Source organism: Podarcis liolepis (assembly GCF_965112155.1).
Source record: "Podarcis liolepis genome assembly, chromosome: 15".
NCBI classification, from domain to species: Eukaryota; Metazoa; Chordata; class Lepidosauria; order Squamata; family Lacertidae; genus Podarcis; species Podarcis liolepis.
The window spans coordinates 43,116,385-43,138,296 of NC_139566.1; the positions used below are offsets into that span (position 1 = coordinate 43,116,385).

At 44.5% G+C, this 21,912-nt stretch overlaps 2 protein-coding genes and 2 long non-coding RNA genes across 4 annotated transcripts in view; 2 read left to right on the top strand and 2 right to left on the bottom strand.

The window, feature by feature from the left end:
- The window catches only part of LOC310694006, an 8,232-nt gene extending 7,478 nt beyond the window's left edge, over nucleotides 1-754 (top strand). The window contains exon 2 of the long non-coding RNA XR_014519474.1: nucleotides 448-754. This is a non-coding gene — a long non-coding RNA (uncharacterized lncRNA). The remainder of the gene's footprint in view (nucleotides 1-447) is intronic.
- Nucleotides 1-9,066, bottom strand: part of DENR (density regulated re-initiation and release factor) — a 9,759-nt gene extending 693 nt beyond the window's left edge. The window contains exons 1-7 of the mRNA XM_083476577.1: nucleotides 8,832-9,066; nucleotides 6,677-6,791; nucleotides 5,602-5,621; nucleotides 4,175-4,259; nucleotides 2,390-2,473; nucleotides 1,101-1,217; nucleotides 570-709 (exon numbers count right to left, since the gene is read on the bottom strand). Coding sequence (XP_083332703.1) covers nucleotides 570-709; nucleotides 1,101-1,217; nucleotides 2,390-2,473; nucleotides 4,175-4,259; nucleotides 5,602-5,621; nucleotides 6,677-6,782 — 552 coding nt within the window. The 5' untranslated portion in view covers nucleotides 6,783-6,791; nucleotides 8,832-9,066. The remainder of the gene's footprint in view (nucleotides 1-569; nucleotides 710-1,100; nucleotides 1,218-2,389; nucleotides 2,474-4,174; nucleotides 4,260-5,601; nucleotides 5,622-6,676; nucleotides 6,792-8,831) is intronic.
- A 940-nt stretch (nucleotides 9,067-10,006) lies between these two features.
- Nucleotides 10,007-11,589, bottom strand: LOC310694060. The gene is made up of 3 exons (XR_014519509.1): nucleotides 11,491-11,589; nucleotides 10,266-10,394; nucleotides 10,007-10,055 (listed from the first exon to the last, which is right to left on the bottom strand). It is a non-coding gene; the product is annotated as an uncharacterized lncRNA (long non-coding RNA).
- Nucleotides 11,512-20,776, top strand: GPN3 (GPN-loop GTPase 3). Its single transcript, XM_083476755.1, has 8 exons — nucleotides 11,512-11,678; nucleotides 12,787-12,895; nucleotides 14,539-14,706; nucleotides 15,289-15,413; nucleotides 16,867-16,982; nucleotides 18,855-18,951; nucleotides 19,548-19,676; nucleotides 20,319-20,776. Exons 1-8 carry the CDS (start codon nucleotides 11,631-11,633, stop codon nucleotides 20,379-20,381), a joined length of 855 nt encoding a protein of 284 aa, XP_083332881.1. The 5' UTR covers nucleotides 11,512-11,630; the 3' UTR covers nucleotides 20,382-20,776.
- The last annotated feature ends 1,136 nt before the right edge of the window (nucleotides 20,777-21,912 follow it).

A 21,912-nucleotide genomic window follows, 5' to 3' on the forward strand; every position in this document is an offset into this window, starting at 1 on the left:
AAATGGCAGAGCTTCCAGTCAGAAACTCTGGAGTGTTGCCCATCTAGGAACATGCATGACCACAACTAGGCTGCAAAAAATTATGGTGGCTCCACACCCAGAGAATCCTGAAAATAGGGTTGCCGTACGTCTCGAATTTCCTGGACATAGCTGGAATACTGCAGTCAGAAGCAGTGTCCGGGCGAAAACCGCTAAAAATGTTTGGGAAAATCTGGTCGTATGGCAACCCATGTCAGCAGCGTTGGTTTGGGTGATTTCCCTTAAAACTAGCTCAAAAACTTCAAAAAAATTTTTTTTGCAACTTTTGTGTCTGGATTTTCACTTTTTGAAATATGGCAACCCTGCTGAAAGTGTCGCGCAGAGTTATTAGTCTTCATGAGGTCTAAATCTGTAGTTAACTTAGCCATCAACTCCTCTCGCCAATTCTTACTCTTTTTCCTCTCACAGACACCTGAAAATGTTGCCTGAAGTGTCTTGGTGGTGCAAAACTTAAAAGTTCACAGGGACCAGAAGTTCAATTGGATGCAAGTGGATAAGGAAGGAAATACATGGGGAGAGAAATTATTTACCTCAGGCCACTTTTCCTGGATGACGTCAATGATGTCGTCTGTAAAGTCCCCCTGAATGATTATTTCATCCTCTCCTGTTACTGAGGCACCGCAGGAGAATTTCTGAGCAAAGAACCTTTGTGCTTCCTTAAGGTCTATTTCTGTTTGGAGTAGAAAAGAATACAAATAAAACAATACTGATTTCATCTTTGCTTCTTCTAAGAACCGAAAAACAGTCCGCTGGATCAGGACAGCTCCCCGTCTAGTCCACCATCCTGTTCTCACAGTGGCCAAACAAATGCCTCTTCTGGGAAACCCACAAGCCAGACCACCTCTCTGCTCCTGCTGTTTCCAGCAACTGGTATTCAGAAGCAAAGCCAAGCCATCATGGCTCACTGACTGCCTTATCCTCCGTTATTTTGTCTAATCCTCTTCTAAAGCCATCACTACCTCCTGGGGTAGCAAGTTCCATTGTTTAACTATGCTCTGCATGAAAAAATTGTTTAAATGTCACAGATACCTCCATGTGAACAAGGCCCTTTCTCGACTCACCAAAAGTTGCAAGACCACACACTCTTGTGACGTATTTCTTCTTTGCTCTAGGAATTTTCGCTATCGTAACTTTTTGTGGTACCGTCTTCTTCTTCTGTTTTATCTGACCTCTTCCACCTAGGAACAGAACATAACATCATTATCGATAAACACCTCAGAACCCACACACTGCTCTTCAGACTACAGAAACACAAGCGTCAGGGATTGGTTGGGTTTTATAGTTTCCTATCCCTCCACCAGCACTGCTGTCCACCACCCCAACACAAAATAGCCGAGACCCAGCTATTCTTTTAACGTTCCCCTTATTATTACTATTCTATTAAACTCATAAATCACCAGCTAGTTAGACCAAGATTTCATGAGATGAACCTCAGGCCTTTGGGATGGGGGAGGTGAATGCAGCCCTCCAGACCTCTTCATCTGACCCTCAGGAATATCACAGAATTGGAGAGATGGAAGGGACCCCAAGAATCCAAACCCCTGAAATGCAGGAATCTCAAGTACCCAAGTGCTGTTTAAAAACCTCCATTGATGGAGAGTCCACCACCTTCCCAAGTAGACTGTTCCACTGCTGAACAGCTCTTAACATCAGGAAGTTCTTCAGAACGCTTGATCAGAATCTCCTTCCTTGTAACTTGAAATCATTGGTTCGTGTCCTGCCCTCCAAAGCAGCAGAAAACAAGCTTGCTCCATTTCCCATGTGACAGCCCTTCAGACATTTGAAGGCAGCTATCATATCACCTTAAGTCTTTTCTTCTCCAGGCTAAACATACCAAAACTATTTTTCCCCAGGCCACTCACTCTTTCTCCAGGCATGTCTCTTTAAAGTGTGATAATGTGACTTTCATGTGGCTTGACTGTGGCCTACCCTAAGAAGGTTAAGAGACACACCTTTTGCATGACCCACACTTGCCTCTAGCCCACCCACCCCATTTCTGCCCCCCTCCTGCCCACTATTAGCATGCAGACCCTGGAAGGTTATTTATTTATCTATTGTATTTATATCCCACCTTTTCCCCCAAGGAGTTGGTGGTGGAGTTGAAGGTGGTGTACATAGGTCTCTGCCCCCACATTTTATTCTCACAACAAACCTGTGAGGTGGGTAAGGCTGAGAGTGACTGACTAGCCCAAGGTCACCCGATGAGTTTCATGGCCAAGTGGATATTCAAGCCCTGGTCTCCCAAGTGCTAGCCTGACACTCTTAACAACTACACCACCCTGGCTGTGTCCATGAGGGAAATGATGCCCTCAGGCTGAAAAAAATCCCCTGCCCCTGGTTTAGACCTTGCCTCTCTTTTGCTTTTTTTTCTCTTCCTCTTCACCCACTGTTCCTTGTCCTTCTCCAACACCAGATTCTTGTTTAGGAGAATTTTCTGTATGAAGAAAAAAATGGTATTAATTAATTGAGCTTGGGGGGAGAAAAGAAATTTAAGTGCAAAGTGACTTTGCAAATAATGGTACTTCGGCCACACACACACATTCCCACAACAGTGGAACATCAACAGTGACCATCTTGGCTGTGAGTCCTGGAAGACCTGCTCCCCCCCTTTGCAGACCTCTTCTCGCCTGGCCTGGCCTGGCAGGTCCCTGACTGACTCCAGCTATAAAAGCTGAGGCGGCTGAACAGAATCTTGGGCTGGGGTATTGTTTAGCGGGGGAAGAGTTGCTGCTGTTAATTTTTTGTAGCTTTATTTTTTATCTTATTATTTATGTGAAAAGTGTTCAGTTTGATTATATTCTTTCTGATGATTTGTTTATTGCTTATGACGACTTTTGTTATGTTTGTAGTTATGAAATTTTAAAATACAGGCAACTCCCATTCTGCGTGTGTTCAAAGAATGTGCAATTGTGTACATGTGCACTGTCGCAAACTCAGAAGTTGCTGGAAAAGTGGGTATAATGGGGTGGAACGGGTTACGCACGCTCCACAGACACACACTGTGACCCGGAATGTAACCCCCATGCAAAATGGGTTGCCTATATGTTGTAAGACGCCTTCAGTTTTAACTTTGGAAAGGTGGCATACAAATAAAATGATGGATTTACTCCCCAGTAAGCATCCGCCATAGAAAGGAAGACTACCTCTTCTCTAGAAATTGAAGAGAAATTTGGGATAGTGTAAAACAGCTTTCATGGAACATATTCCAGAAGAGTAGTCATGCTGACCTGTTGTAGCAAAAACAAGAGTCCTGGGCTACCTTCAAGACTAACTAGTTAATTAAGACACAAGCTCTTGTAAATAATCTGTTTAAGCCTCGGTCCAGGTTAGTTGTGCTTAGCAGACCTTCTGTGTCTGTCGCTAATCCAAGCAGAGGGTTGTGGGATACAAGAGGCATGTATCAGCAAATCCAGGAGTAATACAGAGTTATGTCCAGAGTGAAAGGGGATGTGAAATTTGGAAAGAAGCAGTTAGTTACTACTAGTGAGATGTAGCCCACTGAGGGATTCTGACGCCCTATGTTTTATCAATGGCCAAAATAAAATACGGTAGCTATCCTCCCTGGGGGGTGGAAATCATACCATGAAATGTGGAATGCTGGAAGGGAAGTGAGGCAGCCAGCAGTGCAGCCTTGACCAACCTGGAACCCTTAAGACATTGTTGGACTACAACTCCCATCAGCCTTGCGCAAGCATGCAGTAGTCCACCAACATCTGAAGAGCACCTGGTTGGCAAAGGCTCCATCACTGGATGATTGTGTGGAAGGGCTGGATTCAGTTCAGTGCTGGTATTCAGAACATATTCCTGTGATCCTAATTTTTCAGCCCCAAGTGTACGTATTTTCCACCAGGTTCTGCTTGGCGGATCTCAGAGTTCTAGTAAAAGAAAGCGTAGATACCACAAGTTTCCCTGCCCCTGCTGCACTAGGGACACTATCCTGGAAGAATTTTGTGCAGTTATGCTCAGTTCTAATTACAGGTAGTATAATTACAGATACTTTACACGTAAAGACACACATCCTGCTCCTTTTTATATCTGTGGCAAAATTTCCCTTGATTTTATCCTCTCTTGAGCATCTGAACCCTTTTCATTGTCCTACAATCTCACATTAAAAACAGTACAAAGATCTTCTTACCTACAGTAAGTTTTGCAAACTCATTTGGAAAATTTTTCTCTAGCCATTGCCTACATTTTGCCACATCCGGCATGTATTCGCAATACTGAGGAAAAAGCACACAGAATAAGTTTGTTAGTTGAGGGAACCCCTCCACACACACACACACACACACACACACTTTCACAGGGTATAATAGTAGCATTCATGACAGTGTCCCTGTACAATAAGGGCTGACAAATACCCTGGGTCCAGCATATTATTAAAGAGTGCCATCTCCCACTCCTGAGCACCATAAAAGGAAGGTCTGCTCCTGGTGCAAATTCCCCACCCCACCAGTGTGGGGAAGAGTCTTTACAGCAGGGGTTGGCAACCTAAGGCCCATGGGCCGGAAGTGGCCCATGGAGGCCATTTAACTGGCCCAAGAGCTGTCCCTGAACTGAGCCGCCTGCTCGGCGAGTCCCCACGGCTCTGGAAATCACTTCTGTGCATGCCCAGATGCCGAAAATCGCTTTTGCGCAGGTGCAATTTTCGGCATCTGGGCATGCGCAGAAGCAATTTCCAACACCACAGACATGCACAGATGTGATTTCTGGTGTCGCGCTGCACTGGCCTGGCCCACGGAGGATCTCCGTGAGAGTGATCCGGCCCATGCTCGGTAAGCCTTGCCGACCCCTGCTTTACAGCATGCGTGGTGAACCTTTGGTCCTCCAGATTTTGCTGAACTACAACTCCCATGAACCCTAGCAAGCATGGCCAATGGCCAGGGATGGTAAGGGTTGTAGTTAGACAACTTCTGGGGGACTTGAAGGTTCCTCACACCTGCTTTACAGTAATGGCCGCAGCTCTGTGGAATGCGCTACCTGGCATAACTCACACTCGCTCAGTCTTGATATATGTTTTGTTACCCTTGCAATATATATATATATATATATATATATATATATATATATATATGGCTTTCGTGCAGGGAGGGAAAGCTAAAAACCAGGGGTGGGGAACCTCCAGGAGCAGGTCTAATCAAGTCCAGCAAAACATGCCCACCTGTCCTTGCACCTGACATCACTGATAGAACTGTGTCTATTGTAATTTCCCCCTCTCTTTTTGCCACTGCTCACTACCAAAATCAGTAAAGTCTTGGACTACCCAGAATATTTAAAGGGGGGGGAGCTGTGGCCCACCAAGTATTTGTTAGACTCCAACTCCCATCAGCCACAGCAAGTATGGCCAATGGTCAGGGACAATAGGAGTTGTATTCCAGCAACCATTTAAGGGCATCATGTTGAAGAATGATGAAAGACACAGAGAGAAAAGAGCAAGGGGCTGATATACTGTCTAGAACATCAGACAAGCCTGGGAAGAAGTGGCACACACTCCAGGCAATTGCCTCATTCCACTGCTTCCATAGGTAGACCAGGCCTAAATTAATCAAAATTAAGGCAACTCACCTCTGTTGGCAACGAGCAGACTGTGGAAAGAAAAGAGAAGGGAGTTTTTTCTCTTTGTTTTCTCTGCAGTTTTCATAGTTTTAAAAAAATTAACATTTAAGACAAACACTTCTAAATAGTCTATTGATTCCTACTAAGAGGAATTCTCCGAGGAAAAAACCAAGGAGGGGCTGCGGCTTAGAAGAGCACCTGCTATGCATGCAGAAGGTCGCCAGCATCTCCAGGCAGGGCTAGCAGTGTCTCCTCCTGTCTGAATGCCTAGAGAGCTGCTTCCAGGAAGTGTAAGCAATACTAAACTAGATGGGCCAATGGACTGACTTGGTATATTACAGCTTCCTTTGTTACTCATTTTACACTGCAAGTTAAGCTGACAAAATGATGCCACAGGCTTCCTCAAAGCTATAGCAAAGGACCAAGGAAATAAGAGAGTCCAGGGCAGCAAACAACAAAGCAGTAAAAACAATAACCATTAAAGTAAAATAGATACTTGTTTAAAACTATCAGCAACGTACCCTCACACAACTACTAACTTCAAGGTTGCAGGAAACTGTATATTTCAGTGATCAAATGCCTGGCTGAACAGGAATGTTTTAAAAATTCCTCTTGAATGAGGAAGATAGAAGCACCTCACCAGGGAGGGCATTCCACAAATTCTATTTCTTTTATCTTTCCCCTTTTATCTTTTCTTTTTTCTTTTCCTCTTGTTGGTTTCTCTTTTTATTTAATTCGTTTATTGGGTATTTGATATTAATCTTTGTAGATCTTTTTTCAAACTTTAATAAAAACTATTGGGGGGGGGGAGAAGGAGATGGGAGAAGATAATCCCAAGGCTTTGGTGCAGCCAGTCCTCACTATGCTAAATCACGATTTAGTCAAATGTGCAAACTTCATAACTGAGTACAAATCAGGGGACACAAATCACTGATCAAATATACAGAAGCCACAGTGAAAAAATAGTTAGGCTCTCAAGTGTCACAAGACTCCTTTCTGTTTTTTAAATAATCAACCACTTGCCCTCTTTTGCAAACTATCCTGGGCTGTTATTATTTACAGTAACAATCTGGTTAGTACTTGCCTCCACAGTAGAGAACTCGGAGAGGATAGTCTGCGTCTGGCCTCGCGTGGCACCTTTGGTCTCCTTTACAATCAAGAAGTGCAGACTCAGGTGCATCCATTGCCATATCACAAGTCTAGGAATCACACAAGCAGAGGAGCTCAGTACATATTTCAGCCTTAGAAACCAACGCAAACCATGGGCGGCAGCTGGCATGGCACTGCCACCCTGGCCTCCTTCACGAGGAAGGGCAGGATATAAATTGAATTAATCTAATAACCGACAACAGGCTGCTGAAGATCAAAGGTGTGGTAAGAGATGGCTAGTTTACTCTGCAATCCTGTATACGGGATTTGGGCCCGAAGAGAGGTGGGGAAGGGGGAAGGTATTGAGCGATGACAGCATAGATGTAAGTGTGCGAGGCAAAGTGAGATTACTGTGGCTGCTACTACCACCAGGAAGCAAAGCACAGATGTGGGAATGGGGAGATGGGTCTGAATTTTTGGGGCAGAGACAGTAGAGAAAGCCAAAGGACTGGCATTTGTGTGTCTAAGGAAGAGCCCAAGGTACCAGTTTGAATAAGGAAGGGAGATACTGAATGTGAAAGTGGTGGTTATAAATCTGGGTACCAATCTTGAGGCAGGCAAAGCACAGTGGTGGGAGATGAACAAAAATTACTAATTACAAATACCAAGTGTGAACCGAAAAAAGGGTGTGTGTGGCAACTCTGAACCAGTTAAAAGAAAGATAGCTATGGTTCTGGCAAAACAAGGAGATTTGGGCACTGGGATGTGGGGTTGTTGCAGTATGAGGGAGCTTGGGCCAGGATCTGGGTGGTGTGTGTGCTAGGTTTTTAATTTATTTATAAAAAGATTTGTATACCACTTTTCACACAGTATAGTAAAGCAGAATAGTGTATGATAAAAACAATTTTCCAAACTGCATTACAACAAATCAAGTCATAGAAGAAAGAAATCACACAATAAACAAAGTAAACAGAGAGCAAATGGGCCACCATGGGGAACAGGAGGGAGAATTAGCAGTATATAAATTTTCTATAAGTAAATAAATATGATACTTTTCCTCTTTCCTCTCCATTCCTTTTTCTTTTTGCATCATGTCTATTAGGGATTCCCTCAGAAGGGAAAAGCAGAATATAAGCAAGCAATGAACACTGTGGGCCTGCAAACAGGGACTGTTTTGTCTTTTAATATCCCTACAGGAAGCTTACGACTCTTAAATTAAAGTCTAAATCTAGGCAACCAACAGGCTGAGCCAGAGTAAGGCTGCAGTCCTAAACCCTTACCTGGTAGCAAGCCTCATTGAATTCAACAGGATTTACTTCTGAGCAGATGCCACTACGCTTACAGCATTTAGTCGCTGTCTACAGTCATTTGTTTGTTTAATAAAATTTATGCATGGCTTGATTGTTAAATACCTCAAAGTGGTTTACAGAAAGACGAAACAACAAAAATGAGAAAATTTCACAATCATATTTTAAAACATACGGAGGTTAAAAATACAGACCAAAATCACCTCAACTTCCTATACATCTGGGTAGGCTTGTCTAAAGAAGAATGCTTTCAGCAGATACCAAAAAGAGTACACTGAAGGGGCCTGCTTGATCTCAATAGGCAGGGAGTTCCAAAGTTCTTACAAAAGTGGACCGGGTATTATGTGGCAGTGATGCCAATTCCACCAACCAAAGTGCTTTTCATTTAAGCTTCTTCTTGTTGTTATCTGATATTTTTAAACTGATTTATGCTAGGTTCCATTTCATTCCTCCTTCACTTCTGCCCACCTCCCTCTCTCATACTGAGCTCTTCAGGAATGGGGTGGGGGCCATTCTCCACAGCCCCCTGCAGGGCTTTGGGAGCCTGGCACCGGAACAGTTGCCCAGGGTGTGGGGGGGGGGCAGCACCCAGCCCTGAATGCCGGGCACCAGCAGAATCATTTTTGCGGGCGGGGTGTCGCCCAAAGGGGTGGGGGCCACGATGCAGGCCGGGCTGCAAGTGCCAACTTTTTTGGGTGGTGGGGAAGAGGGAGGGAGATGCCAGGGAGGGGCTGGGCAGGGCATGGGGGGAGGGTGCCGTGCCAGCCTCGGGGCTGGGCAGCCGCCGAAGTGTGCCCACCAAGTGCCAGGGGGGAGCCAGCGGGGCGGGGGCGCGTCTCTTACCCGAGGGGGGGCCCTCAGCCGGGGTCCGGGGGGAGGAAGGGGGCGGTGGTTCCTCCTCCTGCCGTTCCCACCCTCCTGAGTGGCACATGCAGCAGCAGCAGCAGCAGCAGATTCAGGTAGGGACAGGGAGATATCGCGAGAGCCGCCTGCTTCTCGCGAGGTTCCTTCCGGAGAGTCGCCCGGGCTGGCGATGACTCTCGTTCTAGGAGCGGCTCCGCCTTCGCTGCGACTGCGCGGAATGGGCCGGCCCGGCCGCCGTAGTCACGCGGAGCCCGCCCTCGCTCCCTCCCTCCTCTCCCGCCCACCTTGGGCTGCGCTTTGGTGGTTCGAGCCCCGCATCGTGTTGCTGTACCTTATTATTGTGGTTAAAATGTTCTATGTTGAAATGAACTTTAATCATCTTTGGTTAAAATGTTTTATGTTGCAGGGAGCTGTATTCTCGGTTGGAAACGGGTAAAAGGCGGATCCAGCTGGTTTTAAACGGATCCTCATGAATTCATTATTTTTTCATTCAAATTAAATAAAACTGCCATGATATTGTAGACCATGTCTTAGTCTGCAGGCAGTATCAAAAGAATCATGCATCCACTGTTTCGTGGGGCCGCAATGGCGCAAAAACATGGTTAAAAAACACGGATCCTCATGATTTTTGCACTAGATCAGCCCAAAGTCACCATCAGATCAAAATTGTCCAGACCAATGGAAGACAATAACAAAATGAAATTCAAGGACATATGTCAGATTTCCATATGTTAGCAAACACCACTCTGAGTGCTGTGGTCATATAACTAAATAGTTCCCCTGACGATTTCACAATACAGTGATGCAGATGCAGAGTGGGTGGCATTTTGTAGGCCTCCTTCTGGAAACTCCTGCAGCCCAGGGAGGCAGGGGGGGGGGAGCGGCTCTGGGCACAGGGTTGACACCTTTGTTTTGGCAAAAGACAGGGCAGGGCAGGGGACAGAGAGAGATCTGAAAGCTGTTAGCATTATTTTGCCTCAAAAGATCTCACAGAATTTTGGGTTTTTCCGTTCCTTAGGATATATGATCTACTTCCTGTGTAACTCCACGTGTCAAGAAGAAAAAACTGGAAGAGAATGGAATAAAAATAAGTATTTTTAATGGATTTTGAATAAATGCACAATAAATTGTTACTGTTTTGAATTTCATTGTGTTATTGTCTTCCATTGATCTGGACACTTTTGATCAGATGGTGACTTTGGGCTGATCTAGTGCAAAAATCATGAGGATCCGTGTTTTTTAACCATGTTTTTGCACCATTGTGGCCCCACGAAACAGTGGATGCATGATTTTTTTGATGCTGCCTACAGACTAAGACATGGTCTACAGTATCATGGCAGTTTTATTTAATTTGAATGAAAAAATAATGAATTCATGAGGATCCGTTTAAAATCAGCTGGATCCACCTTTTACCCATTTCCCAATAAGGATAACAGACACAACACCCCCATTATCTTCTGGCCTTATCTTCTTTGTCTCCCACCTGTAACCAAGAGTTTTGCTGAAAATGTTGTTCTGGCAGATGCACTGTTGGGTAGGTTGCTAACAAACAAAACAACAAATAATTTTATTTTATGGGGGGTCTTTTGTGGGGCAGTAAATTATTATTTGTTCCATTGCATACTTGATGTACTGCTTTCCTATTACTAACCTTGAAAATGACAAATACTGTATCTGTACTGCTGCAGACATTTTTTTTATTCTGCACCTAGATATATATAATTTTTATAGGGTTTAATTATGTTAAAGGTTTTTAACCAGTTTTTTTAAACCAATAATGTTAATATTTCTTGCAAGCCACTTGCAAGGTTTTATCACGATCAGGAAAATATGTAAAATAAATAATTTTGTTTTTTAAAAAATAATTGCGGACACCTTAGAAGACCTATGGATTCATTTAACCCTGTGGCATTTGGATTTGTGTGCTCTGTATATGCCCTGATGAACACTTTCATACATATGTACTGTATCTAATTCAACTCTAAATATGTGTCGAGTTCAATGAAACTTAGTTCCAGGTAAGTGGATGCAATCCTAGGATGCACCCTGATCCTAGAGTAAGTGCAGGTGAGCTCTGTGGGGCTTTACAGGACATTCTTTTAAAGATACATGTGTGTGTGTTCCAGTTACAGATAGGTAGCCGTGTTGGTCTGCCATAGTCAAAATAAAAAAATTCCTTCCAGTAGCACCTTAAAGACCAACTAAGTTAGTTCTTGGTATGAGCTTTCGTGTGCATGCACACTTCTTCAGATACCAGATAGATATATGCTATCTGAAGAAGTGTGCATGCACACGAAAGCTCATACCAAGAACTTAGTTGGTCTTTAAGGTGCTACTGGAAGGAATTTTTTTATGTGTGTGTTTCTAAAACCATCATGAGTTTGCTTTTATCACAGAAAGGCAGAGTCCAAAATAAATAATAAATAATATTTTTTACTGAATCAGAAAGCCCTTTTAAGGACTGGAGCCTCATTTGCAAAAAAACGCACACCCCAAAAACCCCACATTTCCAACCCTCCGGGGCCCAGCCCCGCCCCCTCTTCAACACTCCAAAAGAGAGATCGGGCTCTGGCGGCTCTTCAAACAGTTAGTAAACCTGCCCAAAGGATCAGAGTTTGACTTGCTGCGCTTGCCGTACCAGCGGAAGTGACGTACAGACCATGGAGCCGGGTGGCGCGAGAACAGGAAGTTGAAGTGCGTGCGCGCTACGGATGGCCCGTTGGGCCAAAGTAGTGGCGCTCGGTCTTTTCCAGGCGCTGAGCTCGGGAGGAGGCCGAGATGCCTCGCTATGCGCAGCTGGTTATGGGTCCCGCGGGGAGCGGGAAGGTGAGTGCGGGCCTTGACTCGAGCCCGGCGAAGGGGCCTCTGGAAGGGATGCTGCTGCATTAAATGATCCTCTCCAGCTGCCCAAAAGTGCCGCCCTTGCTATGCACAGCAACGCAGTTTATAGCCGAGGTTCTTAAAAGCTTATTCGTCTTTTTCTGCCTCTTTAAGGGGTTTTACTCCTCGCTAATAGATTTTTGAATTATTAATTAAATTAACAATATTGAAGTTAACAAGAAGCTAACAAAACAGTCGTCGAAAAGGGAATACAGAGCTTGGCAAATAAAGTCGGTGTTGTCTCACCCAATCTAATAAAGTCACCGTTCCAAAAAGTTGCATGTACAGTATTGATGGCAGACGAAAACCACTTTCAATCGATTTTACCAAAGTAAAAGCTTCTTAGCATACTTTGGTTTTTAAGTGCTGCTTATTCCTGCTGCTGCTCTTCAGATGTTTTGGACCACAACTCTCATTGGCTGGGGTTGGCGGTAAAAATAAAAAAGCAACAGTACAGCGAAAAGAGCAGCAAAAATTTAAAGGGATAAAACTGAATGGAAGGGGGAAAACTGGCAGCGATATCATTGCCTAGAAAAAATAATAATGCCTAGAATCTTTTCTTTTAAAGTCCAACTTGGTGTTAAAAAGATAGCCAAAGGCAATCCAAACTAATGGAAAGAATTCCATAAATGGGGTGGCAGCTCTGAGAAGGTCTTCTCCACAGTCGTCACCCATCTGGGCTCACATGGTAGAGACACACAGATGAGGCCTTGGATGATCTTGTCACATGGACAGGCTGATGTAGAGGCAGCTGTTTCTTCAGAGCTTTTCAGAATACCCATTTTCTCTGTAAAATTAATAACCATGGTGATTTTCATAAAATTTAAACAAAATTCCTGTAAAACCGTCTGATCATGCCTATTAGGGACCCAGATAGATTGTGCTCAATGTTATTCAATGGAAAGCAAATGGCTGCCCCATGTTCCAAAGGAGACTGTCGGCAGAGATGTCTCAATTATCTTCTCTCCTCAGATGTTGGATTCCTGCCCACTGATAGAAACTCTCCTGGTGGCTTTTGCTAGTTTGTTAATGCTCTGGATTTTTTAAATTCCAGAGCACTTACTGTTCCACCATGGTCCAACACTGCGAAGAACTGAATCGCTCGGTCCAGGTAGTGAACCTTGATCCCGCTGCAGAACACTTTGACTATGATGTCATGGCAGGTAAGGCCAAGGCTTGAAGCATATGGGGATGCAGCAGGTCATGGATGGTTTAGTTGAGATTCCTGCATTGCCGGGAGTTGAACTAATGGTTCTATGATAAGCAGAGGCTTGCTGAATTCTGTTCTCACAGGATGAGTGCAATAGCAGCCTCCCACAATAGCAGTTCCCCAGCAACTGGTATTTTCTGCAATGCCCCTCCCTGCACACAGACCACTCACATGGGAATCGCTGGAATCCTCCACCTCCCACATGTTGCAGCTACTGAGCACCCTTTTCACTTTTTCTGCCCAATTATGAAGCCACCATCCCCTCTTATTCTACAGCCCTTCTAATACTCTCGCTTTCATCTTCACCTCCATGCCTCCTTTTTTTCACAACTCCCCTTTGCACACCCCAGTTCTCACCTTCAGCCCCTTTTTTCTCGCTTCTGCTGCTTCCAATTCCAACTTGTACACAGACCACTACCATTTCCATGCTGCCAACTCTCTCCTATTCTGCGGCCCCTTTTGCACACACCCCCATGATGATACATGTTATTGTATATTTAAGATGAATAGAGTTTTTAGTGCAAGCCTGTCAGTTAGCTTGTTTAGTTAGAGGTTAAATTTAGCTGATGTACGTGTTTGGTTGTTAATCAAATATCTCTGCTAAATCACTTCATTGAATCTGGAACTGCATGTTGAAGATAACACATGGTATCAGGAGTAAAATGTGTTGTGTGAAGGTACTATTTGAGGGCTTCAGATACTTTATCTCTCTCATATGAGGCAGCTGAGAAATGGCAGGGGGAGACGGTTGAGTACGGTTGGACATTGAGGTCCTCCTCCGAGGGTCTTTGCTGGTTCCCTCACTGTGAGAAGCAAAGTTACAGCGAACCAGGCAGAGGGCCTTCTCAGTAGTGGCGTCCTCCCTGTAGAACACCCTCCCTTCAGATGTCAAGGAAATAAACAACTATCTGACTTTTAGAAGACATCTGAAGGCAGCTCTGCTTAGGGAAGTTTATAAGGATTGATGTTTTTATTATATTTTAGATCTGTTGTAAGCTGTGTATAAATAATAAAATAGTTGTTGTTGTTGTTAACAACAACAACCACCAGAAGGGACGGACACTAACATATTCCTCTTCATTTCTTCTAATGCCCCCTTGTTGCTCCTTCACAGCACTCCAAATCCCCCCTTAACCCCATCCACTTGCTTCCTCCCCAGTTCTTTCTCTTCAGCTTTCGTCCCCAGCTACAGAGCCCTAAAACACACTCTCTCTCTAACACACACACACACACCCCTTCCTCCCTACCTTCCACATGCCCCCTCATTCTGCCAAATGCCACATGTTTCTTTAACCACTTCCACCTTCCCTTTCCCCCATTCCTCCTTTCTCTTCCCCAGTCACCAGCTGACTAAAACTGTCATGCACAGAGAAACCCTTCTCCCAAGTCATTTACTACAGACATGAGGCTCCTCCTCCTCTTCCTGCCCCTGCCATTTGTGTTTTGTATTTTTATTTGTAAGCCACCTTGAGTTCTGGTCCAGGGAAAAGGCAGGATGTAAAAAAATATAACGCACACAGACATGAGATAGAGAGAGAGAGAGAGAAATCAAGCAAAATTGTTGTGTTCCCCCTCCCTTTTTTGTTTTTGTTTCAGATATCCGGGAATTAATTGAAGTGGACGATGTCATGGAAGACGATTCTCTAAGGTTTGGCCCCAATGGTGGCTTAGTATTTTGTATGGAATACTTTGCAAGTAACTTTGACTGGCTGGAAGGATGTCTTGGCCACGTGGAAGACGATTATATACTCTTTGATTGCCCAGGTGAGCAAAGAATTTTAAAATAACAAAGGGAAACAAAAGCTTAGTACAGTTGTGGGGGGAGCCTTAGTACACACACTGTGGGGGGGGGGACCACTGCTTTGCAGTAGTGCCCTTGGGACTCCCTCCAGGCCCTGCCTCCTTCCACTAGCGCAACCCCTCCCTCAGCTTTGTTCTGCACCCTCCTTAGGTGCTTTTACCTGGCTGGAATCTGGCCTTGAATTGTGATCATTCTTCTTGCTTGCCTGAATGGAAAAAGATCTGGTGTGGCGGCAGGTGTAGGGGCTTTAGGAACCCAATTTGGCTTTTTTGTGGCTAGAATGTCACCTGCTCTATAAGGGTAAAATTCATGCCTGTTGCTCTGAGTCTGGGCCCCACTTGCTTTCGCCTTTGTCTTTAAACCACTGTCGTTTTTGTCTATTTCGGTTTTCAGTTCTTAATTATATATTGTTGTTTTTATTGGTCTCAAATAGATTGGCTGTTTAAAAAATGAAGAAGTTTAGCTACCTTGAACCTTTTATGGAAGGGCAGGGTGCAAGTCCATGAAACGAATACATTTCTTAAAAGTTGTGACCCCTTCCTCAGGTCAGATTGAGCTCTACACGCACCTGCCAGTGATGAGGCAACTTGTCGAACAGCTTCAGCAGTGGGAGTTCCGCGTCTGTGGCGTTTTTCTTGTTGATTCTCAGTTTATGGTGGAATCCTTCAAGGTAACTTATAATTCTGCCCACCCCCAACAAGTGACAAATCTAGACACACACCCCTTTTTTCTTTTTAGGGTCTTAACACAATTTGGCATCCAAATATGACTCTGAGGCAAATTAACCTGCTGTCTTAACCATCTGGCTGCTTGCTTTCTTGTATTGCTGTAGCAACTGGATTTCTGGACAGTGGAAGACCTAAGACTTTGCGCTGGTTCAAGTGGAGCCCTAATCTCCATTCCCCCGCTGGGCCAGTGCTGCAAAAAGTCTTGCTGCACCATTCAGACTCCAGTTGATGAGAACATAAATAAGAGCAATGCAATCTGGCTCACCAGTTGCCTATGGGAAGGAAGCCTGCGAGCAGGACCTGGGTGCAGCAGCCCTCTTCTCCATATGTGATTCCCAGCAACTGGAATCATAGAGTTGGAAGGGGTGATCCTGAGAATCATCTAGTCCAACCCCCTTGGAATATGCAGCTGCCCATACAGGGATTGAACCTGCAACTTCGGTGTTATCAGCACCACACTCTAACCCAGGGGTCAGCAACCTTTTTCAGCAGTGGGCCAGTCCACCATCCCTCAGACCATGTGGGGGGCCGGACTATACTTTGAAAAAAAATATGAACAAATTCCTATGCCCCACAAATAACCCAGAGATGCATTTTAAATAAAAGCACACCTTCAACTCCTGTAAAAACACTAGGCAGGCCCCACAAATAACCCAGAGATGCATTTTAAATAAAAGGACACCTTCTATTCATGTAAAAACATGCTGATTTCCAGACCGTCCGCGGGCCGGATTGAGAAGGCGATTGGGCCGCATCCAGCCCATGGGCCTTAAGTTGCCTACCCCTGTTCTAACCAGCTGAGCTATCCCGCCTCTGATATTGGACGTAGTACATAGCCTTATCTTCCGTGAATTTGCCTAACCCCATTTTAAAGCTGATAGCCATCACTTCCACTTTTGGGGAGTGAATGCCATAGTGTAACTATGTGTGAACCATAGTCTTCTTTTGTGTCTCCTAAATATTCCAGCATTGAGCGTCATTTGGTTCTGGTATTATGGGAAAGTGTGGAACTTTTCTCTATCAGCTTTCTCCACATCATGCATAAGTCAGATGGGCAGGGTACAAATAATAGTAACATCATCATCATCATTATTATTCTCTTACTTGCCTGTTCTCTAAATTGCAAAGTCCCAATTTTTGTAAGCTTTCCTCACAGGGGAGTTGCTCCACCCCCTTGATCTTTCTGCCTGCCCTCTTCTTCACCCTTTCTAGCTCTACAATATCCCTGCCTTCATCTATCCCTTGTGACCTCCAGATGCCACCTATTTCACCCCGCTGAATGGCTGGCCTGAGACATCCCTGCAGCAGCGGTTAAACAGGTGGCATTTTCGGAACAGGGCACCTTCACATCTCTTCTCAAATTCCATTCATTTTTGTGTCTTTCTCTCTCGCTAGTTTATTTCCGGAGCCATGGCTGCCCTGAGTGCAATGATATCGTTAGAGATTCCCCAAGTCAATGTCATGACGAAGATGGACTTGCTGAGCAAGAAAGCCAAAGCAGAAATTGAAAAGTAAGCATGTGGAAATGCGGACTTTTGCCTCAATGTTGTGGGGCTGGATCTCATGTTTTATTATTTATGTAAATTACACACTGCCTCATATTTCAAAGAAAATCTCTCAGTGGTTTGTAACATCCTAAAAATGTCAGAAATAAAAGTCAAATACCAAAATACAGGGTAAAAATGAAATTTTACAGCAGCATAGATATCAGTTATGTAAAATATCCTCTGAAATAGCAGTATAAAATGAAACAAATAAGATATGGGGAACACAGTAACAACTAGCAGATCCAGAATACCACAGAGATAACCACCCACCAAATACAGAAGACTCTGTTTGTAGGTAGCAGCAGCAGCAGCAGCACATTCAATTCTGCCACAATCTCAAAGCCTCCCTCGTCATGCTCTGGACGAAATCCTGGCATGAGGCTCAGGCTGCCCTATTTACCACATGTTTGGCAGAAAAGCTAAGTGTTTAGGGTGACTCTTAACTGGAAAAAAATTAATGGTTAAGCGATGCAATAATAAAAAGGCAAAAGGAATGAGATGAGAAGGAGAAAAAAAGTACTGTATTTTTCCATGTATAAGACTAGGTTTTTTTCCTTAAAAATAATGTCCAAAATTTGGGGGTGTCTTATAAAGAGGGGGCATCTCCCTCCATTTTCTTAAATTGGAGTCCCCAAAAATAGGGGTCGTCTTATACATGGGGGTGTCTTATAGACAGAAAAATATGGTAATTCCCATCCCTTTTTGTATATAGCAAAGTTTATATAATTGAGACCTATCTGGGAAGGAAGGTACTGAGTGGCAGTTTCCAGTCCCGAGCAAGTTCAGTTCTCAGCATCTCCCAGTCAGGCTGGGAATGGCCCCTGCCTGAAACCCTAGACAGACACTGCCAGTCAGTGTAGACAGTGCTAAGCTAAATGCACCAATGAGCCTGTCTTAGCATATGACAGCATATTCCTAACCTGTCACTACCAACTGCCATCAGCTCCACCTTTCAGAACTGTCCAGGATAAAGTCAGCCACACTAGATGACTTGAGTTCAGCTTCCAATGAAAGGAGGAAAATGCAATAATGGAAAGGAGGGGTGAAGATATCCTCCCCCCAAAATAAAAATGATTTAAAAAAAAATAGTCTCGGAAGAGCAGAAAGGGCTAATTTCTTGCCCTTCAGATGTAGTTGGATTAACTCCAGCTAACATAGCCAGTGGTTGGGAATGATGGGAGTTGGAGTCCAGAGGGCAACAGGTTAGCCACCTGGATATATAGAACATCTTTGTACATGTGGTGGAGGTTGACATCTGGTGCCACTCACAAAACCTCCAGGGTTGGGTTCTTAGCCCTGTGGCAGCTTGCAGTGCTTTGTGTACCTGATCCTGTGCACAGTTATTTGTGAGGGGAAACAGCCCCGGATTACAGCTTAGGGCAGGGACGAACTTCTGGGATCTACTTACATGTTTGTGGTTGTTTGGTTCGTTTACTAGAACGCCAAGATCTGCTGAAGCAGAGCCATTTGTCAAAGATGTACAGTTAGAATCCAAGCAGATTGCTTGTGGTATCAGAACTGAGCTGAGCTCGCAGTTCCATCTCACGCACATTCACACAAATCCACTCTTGACTAGCATTCTTCATTTCAGCTGCCTGATTTAGGTGGGGAAAGTTGTTCTGTTAGCTGCTGGGAGTTGTAAACACTTGCTGATAAACTGCAAATCACCCAGAGATCTACCAAAAGCTCCTCGTCAACTTCTTCCCCTGTGTCAGGGAACACAAACAGAAATTTTGGGGTGGGGAGTAACTAGTATAAGGCGCAGCTAATGGACAGTTAGTATGAAGATCTTCTCAAACTGCTGTGTTTTTTAACTTTTCAACCAACACCTTCCAGGTATCTGGACCCTGACATGTATTCTACACTGGAAGATTCTACAGATTTGCTCAAAAGCAAACGGTTTAAGAAGCTAACTCAGGCGATCTGTGGGTTGGTAAGTTGTGTTTTAAGATCCAGCAGTGGAGATTAGTACAGTTATACCTTAAAATTGCCACCTGCAATAACCCAACGCAGTAGCTTCTAGTTGTTGTTTTTTCTAGTTCTTCCTTTGCAGCTCTGGCTTTAATTTAAGCTACGGCTACAATGGAAGATTCCTGTCACACAATTTTCCTGTTTCATCCACACCAAGAAACTGTGGTTAACTCCCAGCTTCAGAACAAGCCAGGATCATAAACTGTGGTTTGAAGTTGGTTTGAGATCTGGTATTTGTGCATAGCCAGTAACCACAGTGTCCTGGTTTTGATGAAACAGGAAACCATGGCTAATTGCCATGGTTCTGCACCAGATACAGGTGTGGTGCAAAGGGAGGAGAGAAGAAGGTGGACATGCAGACACAAGGGTAATTCATAACCTGGCTTGATTCACAGTACAGTTGTCGGTCCATTGCCTATTAAAGCAGACTGTATCAGCATTAGCTGCCTCTCCCACTTGTAAAGCACTCTGGGGGCTAAGTGTTTTGCTTGTTAACTGTTGCTGCTTGAATTCGTTGCCACTCACTCTCTCCATATCTGTTTATTGCCTCTTTTTTAGATTGACGACTACAGCATGGTCCGTTTTTTGCCATTTGATCGCTCCGATGAGGAAAGCATTAATATTGTACTGCAGCACATAGACTTCTCCATTCAATATGGGGAGGATCTGGAGTTCAAAGAGCCAAAGGTAAAAAGTTCCAAGGTCCTCCTGCAACATTAGTTAGGCTTCAGCCAGCCTTGAACATTAAGGCCACAAATCTGCCCTTAACCATTGTGGCTAGCAGCCATTGATATGATCTCCCTCCAGTACTGGCCACGCCCAGGAGGGGTGACCTTTGTGTCAAGGTAGACCTCAGTCTGAGAAGGGTTAGCTGCTGTTCGGTTGCGGGGGTGTTAACCAGAATAACCCTGAATTTGCCCCCTAAAAAGCATAGTCTCATGCATGAAGTGCCATTTTGTTCAGTGGAGTTTATTCCCAGGTATGCATGCATAGGGTTGCCATGAAAGAAACCTGGCCCAAATTGTGGGTGTTGCATCTTATTTTGGGGTCCATTCAGTATGTTCTCCATCTTCTTTAAATCTTGTCAAAGGGTAAGAGAGACAAAAGAAAAGACAACCTATCACCATTTTCAGGTAGAAATATTTACTCTGGTGTCCTCACTGTGGATTATGGACCATAAAAATTTGTGTGTGTGTGTGTGTCGGGGTTGTTATTTTCATGAGGAGAGATTACAACAGGGTTTCTTCCTTTTTTTGACAGTGTGTGTATCTTTTGCTGTCTTGAACTACTCAAAATGTTAAAGGTTTGTGTGTGTTTTTCCCCCAACAGGAAAATGAGGAAGATAAATCATCTGCTTTTGATGAATACTTCCAAGATCAAGTGGACGAATAAAGATTTAAGGGTTTATTTTGTAAAAAGAAAAAGGACTCTTCAGATTTTCTATGCATTGTGTTTTGAAAACCACAAACTGCTTGATAAATTTCAGGCAGCGATTGAAGTAGGGGCATTTCTCCCCACCGCAAAGCATTTTAATATGTGTATGTGTGTGTAATACATTAAGTGTATATAATGCCGCTTCACACAGTTGTATTATTTGTAGAAGTGACTAGGCAAAGAAGGGGCATCATGAGAAATAAATTATTGACTCTCTGCATTTCTTGGTTGCTTACTGAGCTACAAAAAAGATGGAGCATTTTCATTTTAGCCTTGTAACCATTGATGGTGGTATTTACTTAAGCAACCGGAGCAAATATGTACAAATAAATTGGGAGTGTGATTAATCTGAACTGAACTACAGTGCTGTGGTCCTGCTGCTCAGTGCTGCCTTTCTGTGCTTTGTGAAGGACAGCAGCTTTTAACAAAAGAATTCTCATGTGTATTCAGGTCATTCCCTCCATGGCCCATGCTGAAAATTAAGACAGAACTTTCCCTCTCCTTAGTCTCCAGTAAAACAGGGGTGGAGGAAACTTGTTGCCCTACAAATTATGTTGGACTCCAACTCCCATCATCTCTGCCCATTGGTCATCCTGGCCGGGGCTCATGGGGGTTGGAATCCAGCAACATCTGGAGGACCACAGATTTTCCATGCCTGCACTAAAAATTATTTCCCACAATCCAGCAGAAGCAGTCCTTGCATTAACTATCTTTTTGCTTCTTCTGCATGCCTGGACAGCAGGAATAAATTGTTGCATCCTAGGCTATCTGGTGCACGCCCAGCTAGGCGTAAGTTCCATTGAACTCCCTGGGGCTTCCTTTTGAGTAGACCCAGAAGGCTGCATTGTTAAGTCAATAAAGAGGTCATTGTAAAGTAGCATCTTAGGCTGGACTCTGGAACAGGAAGGGCTGGGCTGAGATACGTCAGAAAAGCTGTAATGGCCTTCAGTAAGCCCCACTTTGCCAACCTCAAGGCACCTCCTTCCCCACTTATAGATAGGCGGGGAATAGTAACAGTGCCCTACCGTACAGGGCAGGACGTGGGTGGCGCTGTGGGTTAAACCACAGAGCCTAGGACTTGCCGATCAGAAGGTCGGCGGTTCAAATCCCCGTGACGGGGTGAGCTCCCGTCGCTCTGTCCCTGCTCCTGCCAACCTAGCGGTTTGAAAGCACCTCAAAGTGCAAGTAGATAAATAGGTACCGCTCCAGCGGGAAGGTAAACAGCGTTTCCGTGCGCTGCTCTGGTTTGCCAGAAGCAGCTTAGTCATGCTGGCCACATGACCCATGACCCACATGCTCCCTCAGCCAATAAAGTGAGATGAGCGCCACAACCCCAGAGTCATCTGCTACTGGACCTAATGGTCAGGGGTCCCTCTACCTTTACCTTTAAGCCCCACTTTGCCAACCTCAAGGCACCTCCTTCCTCACTTATAGATGGGCGGGGAATAATAACAGTGCCCTACCTTACAGCGCAGGCACACCAACTCCT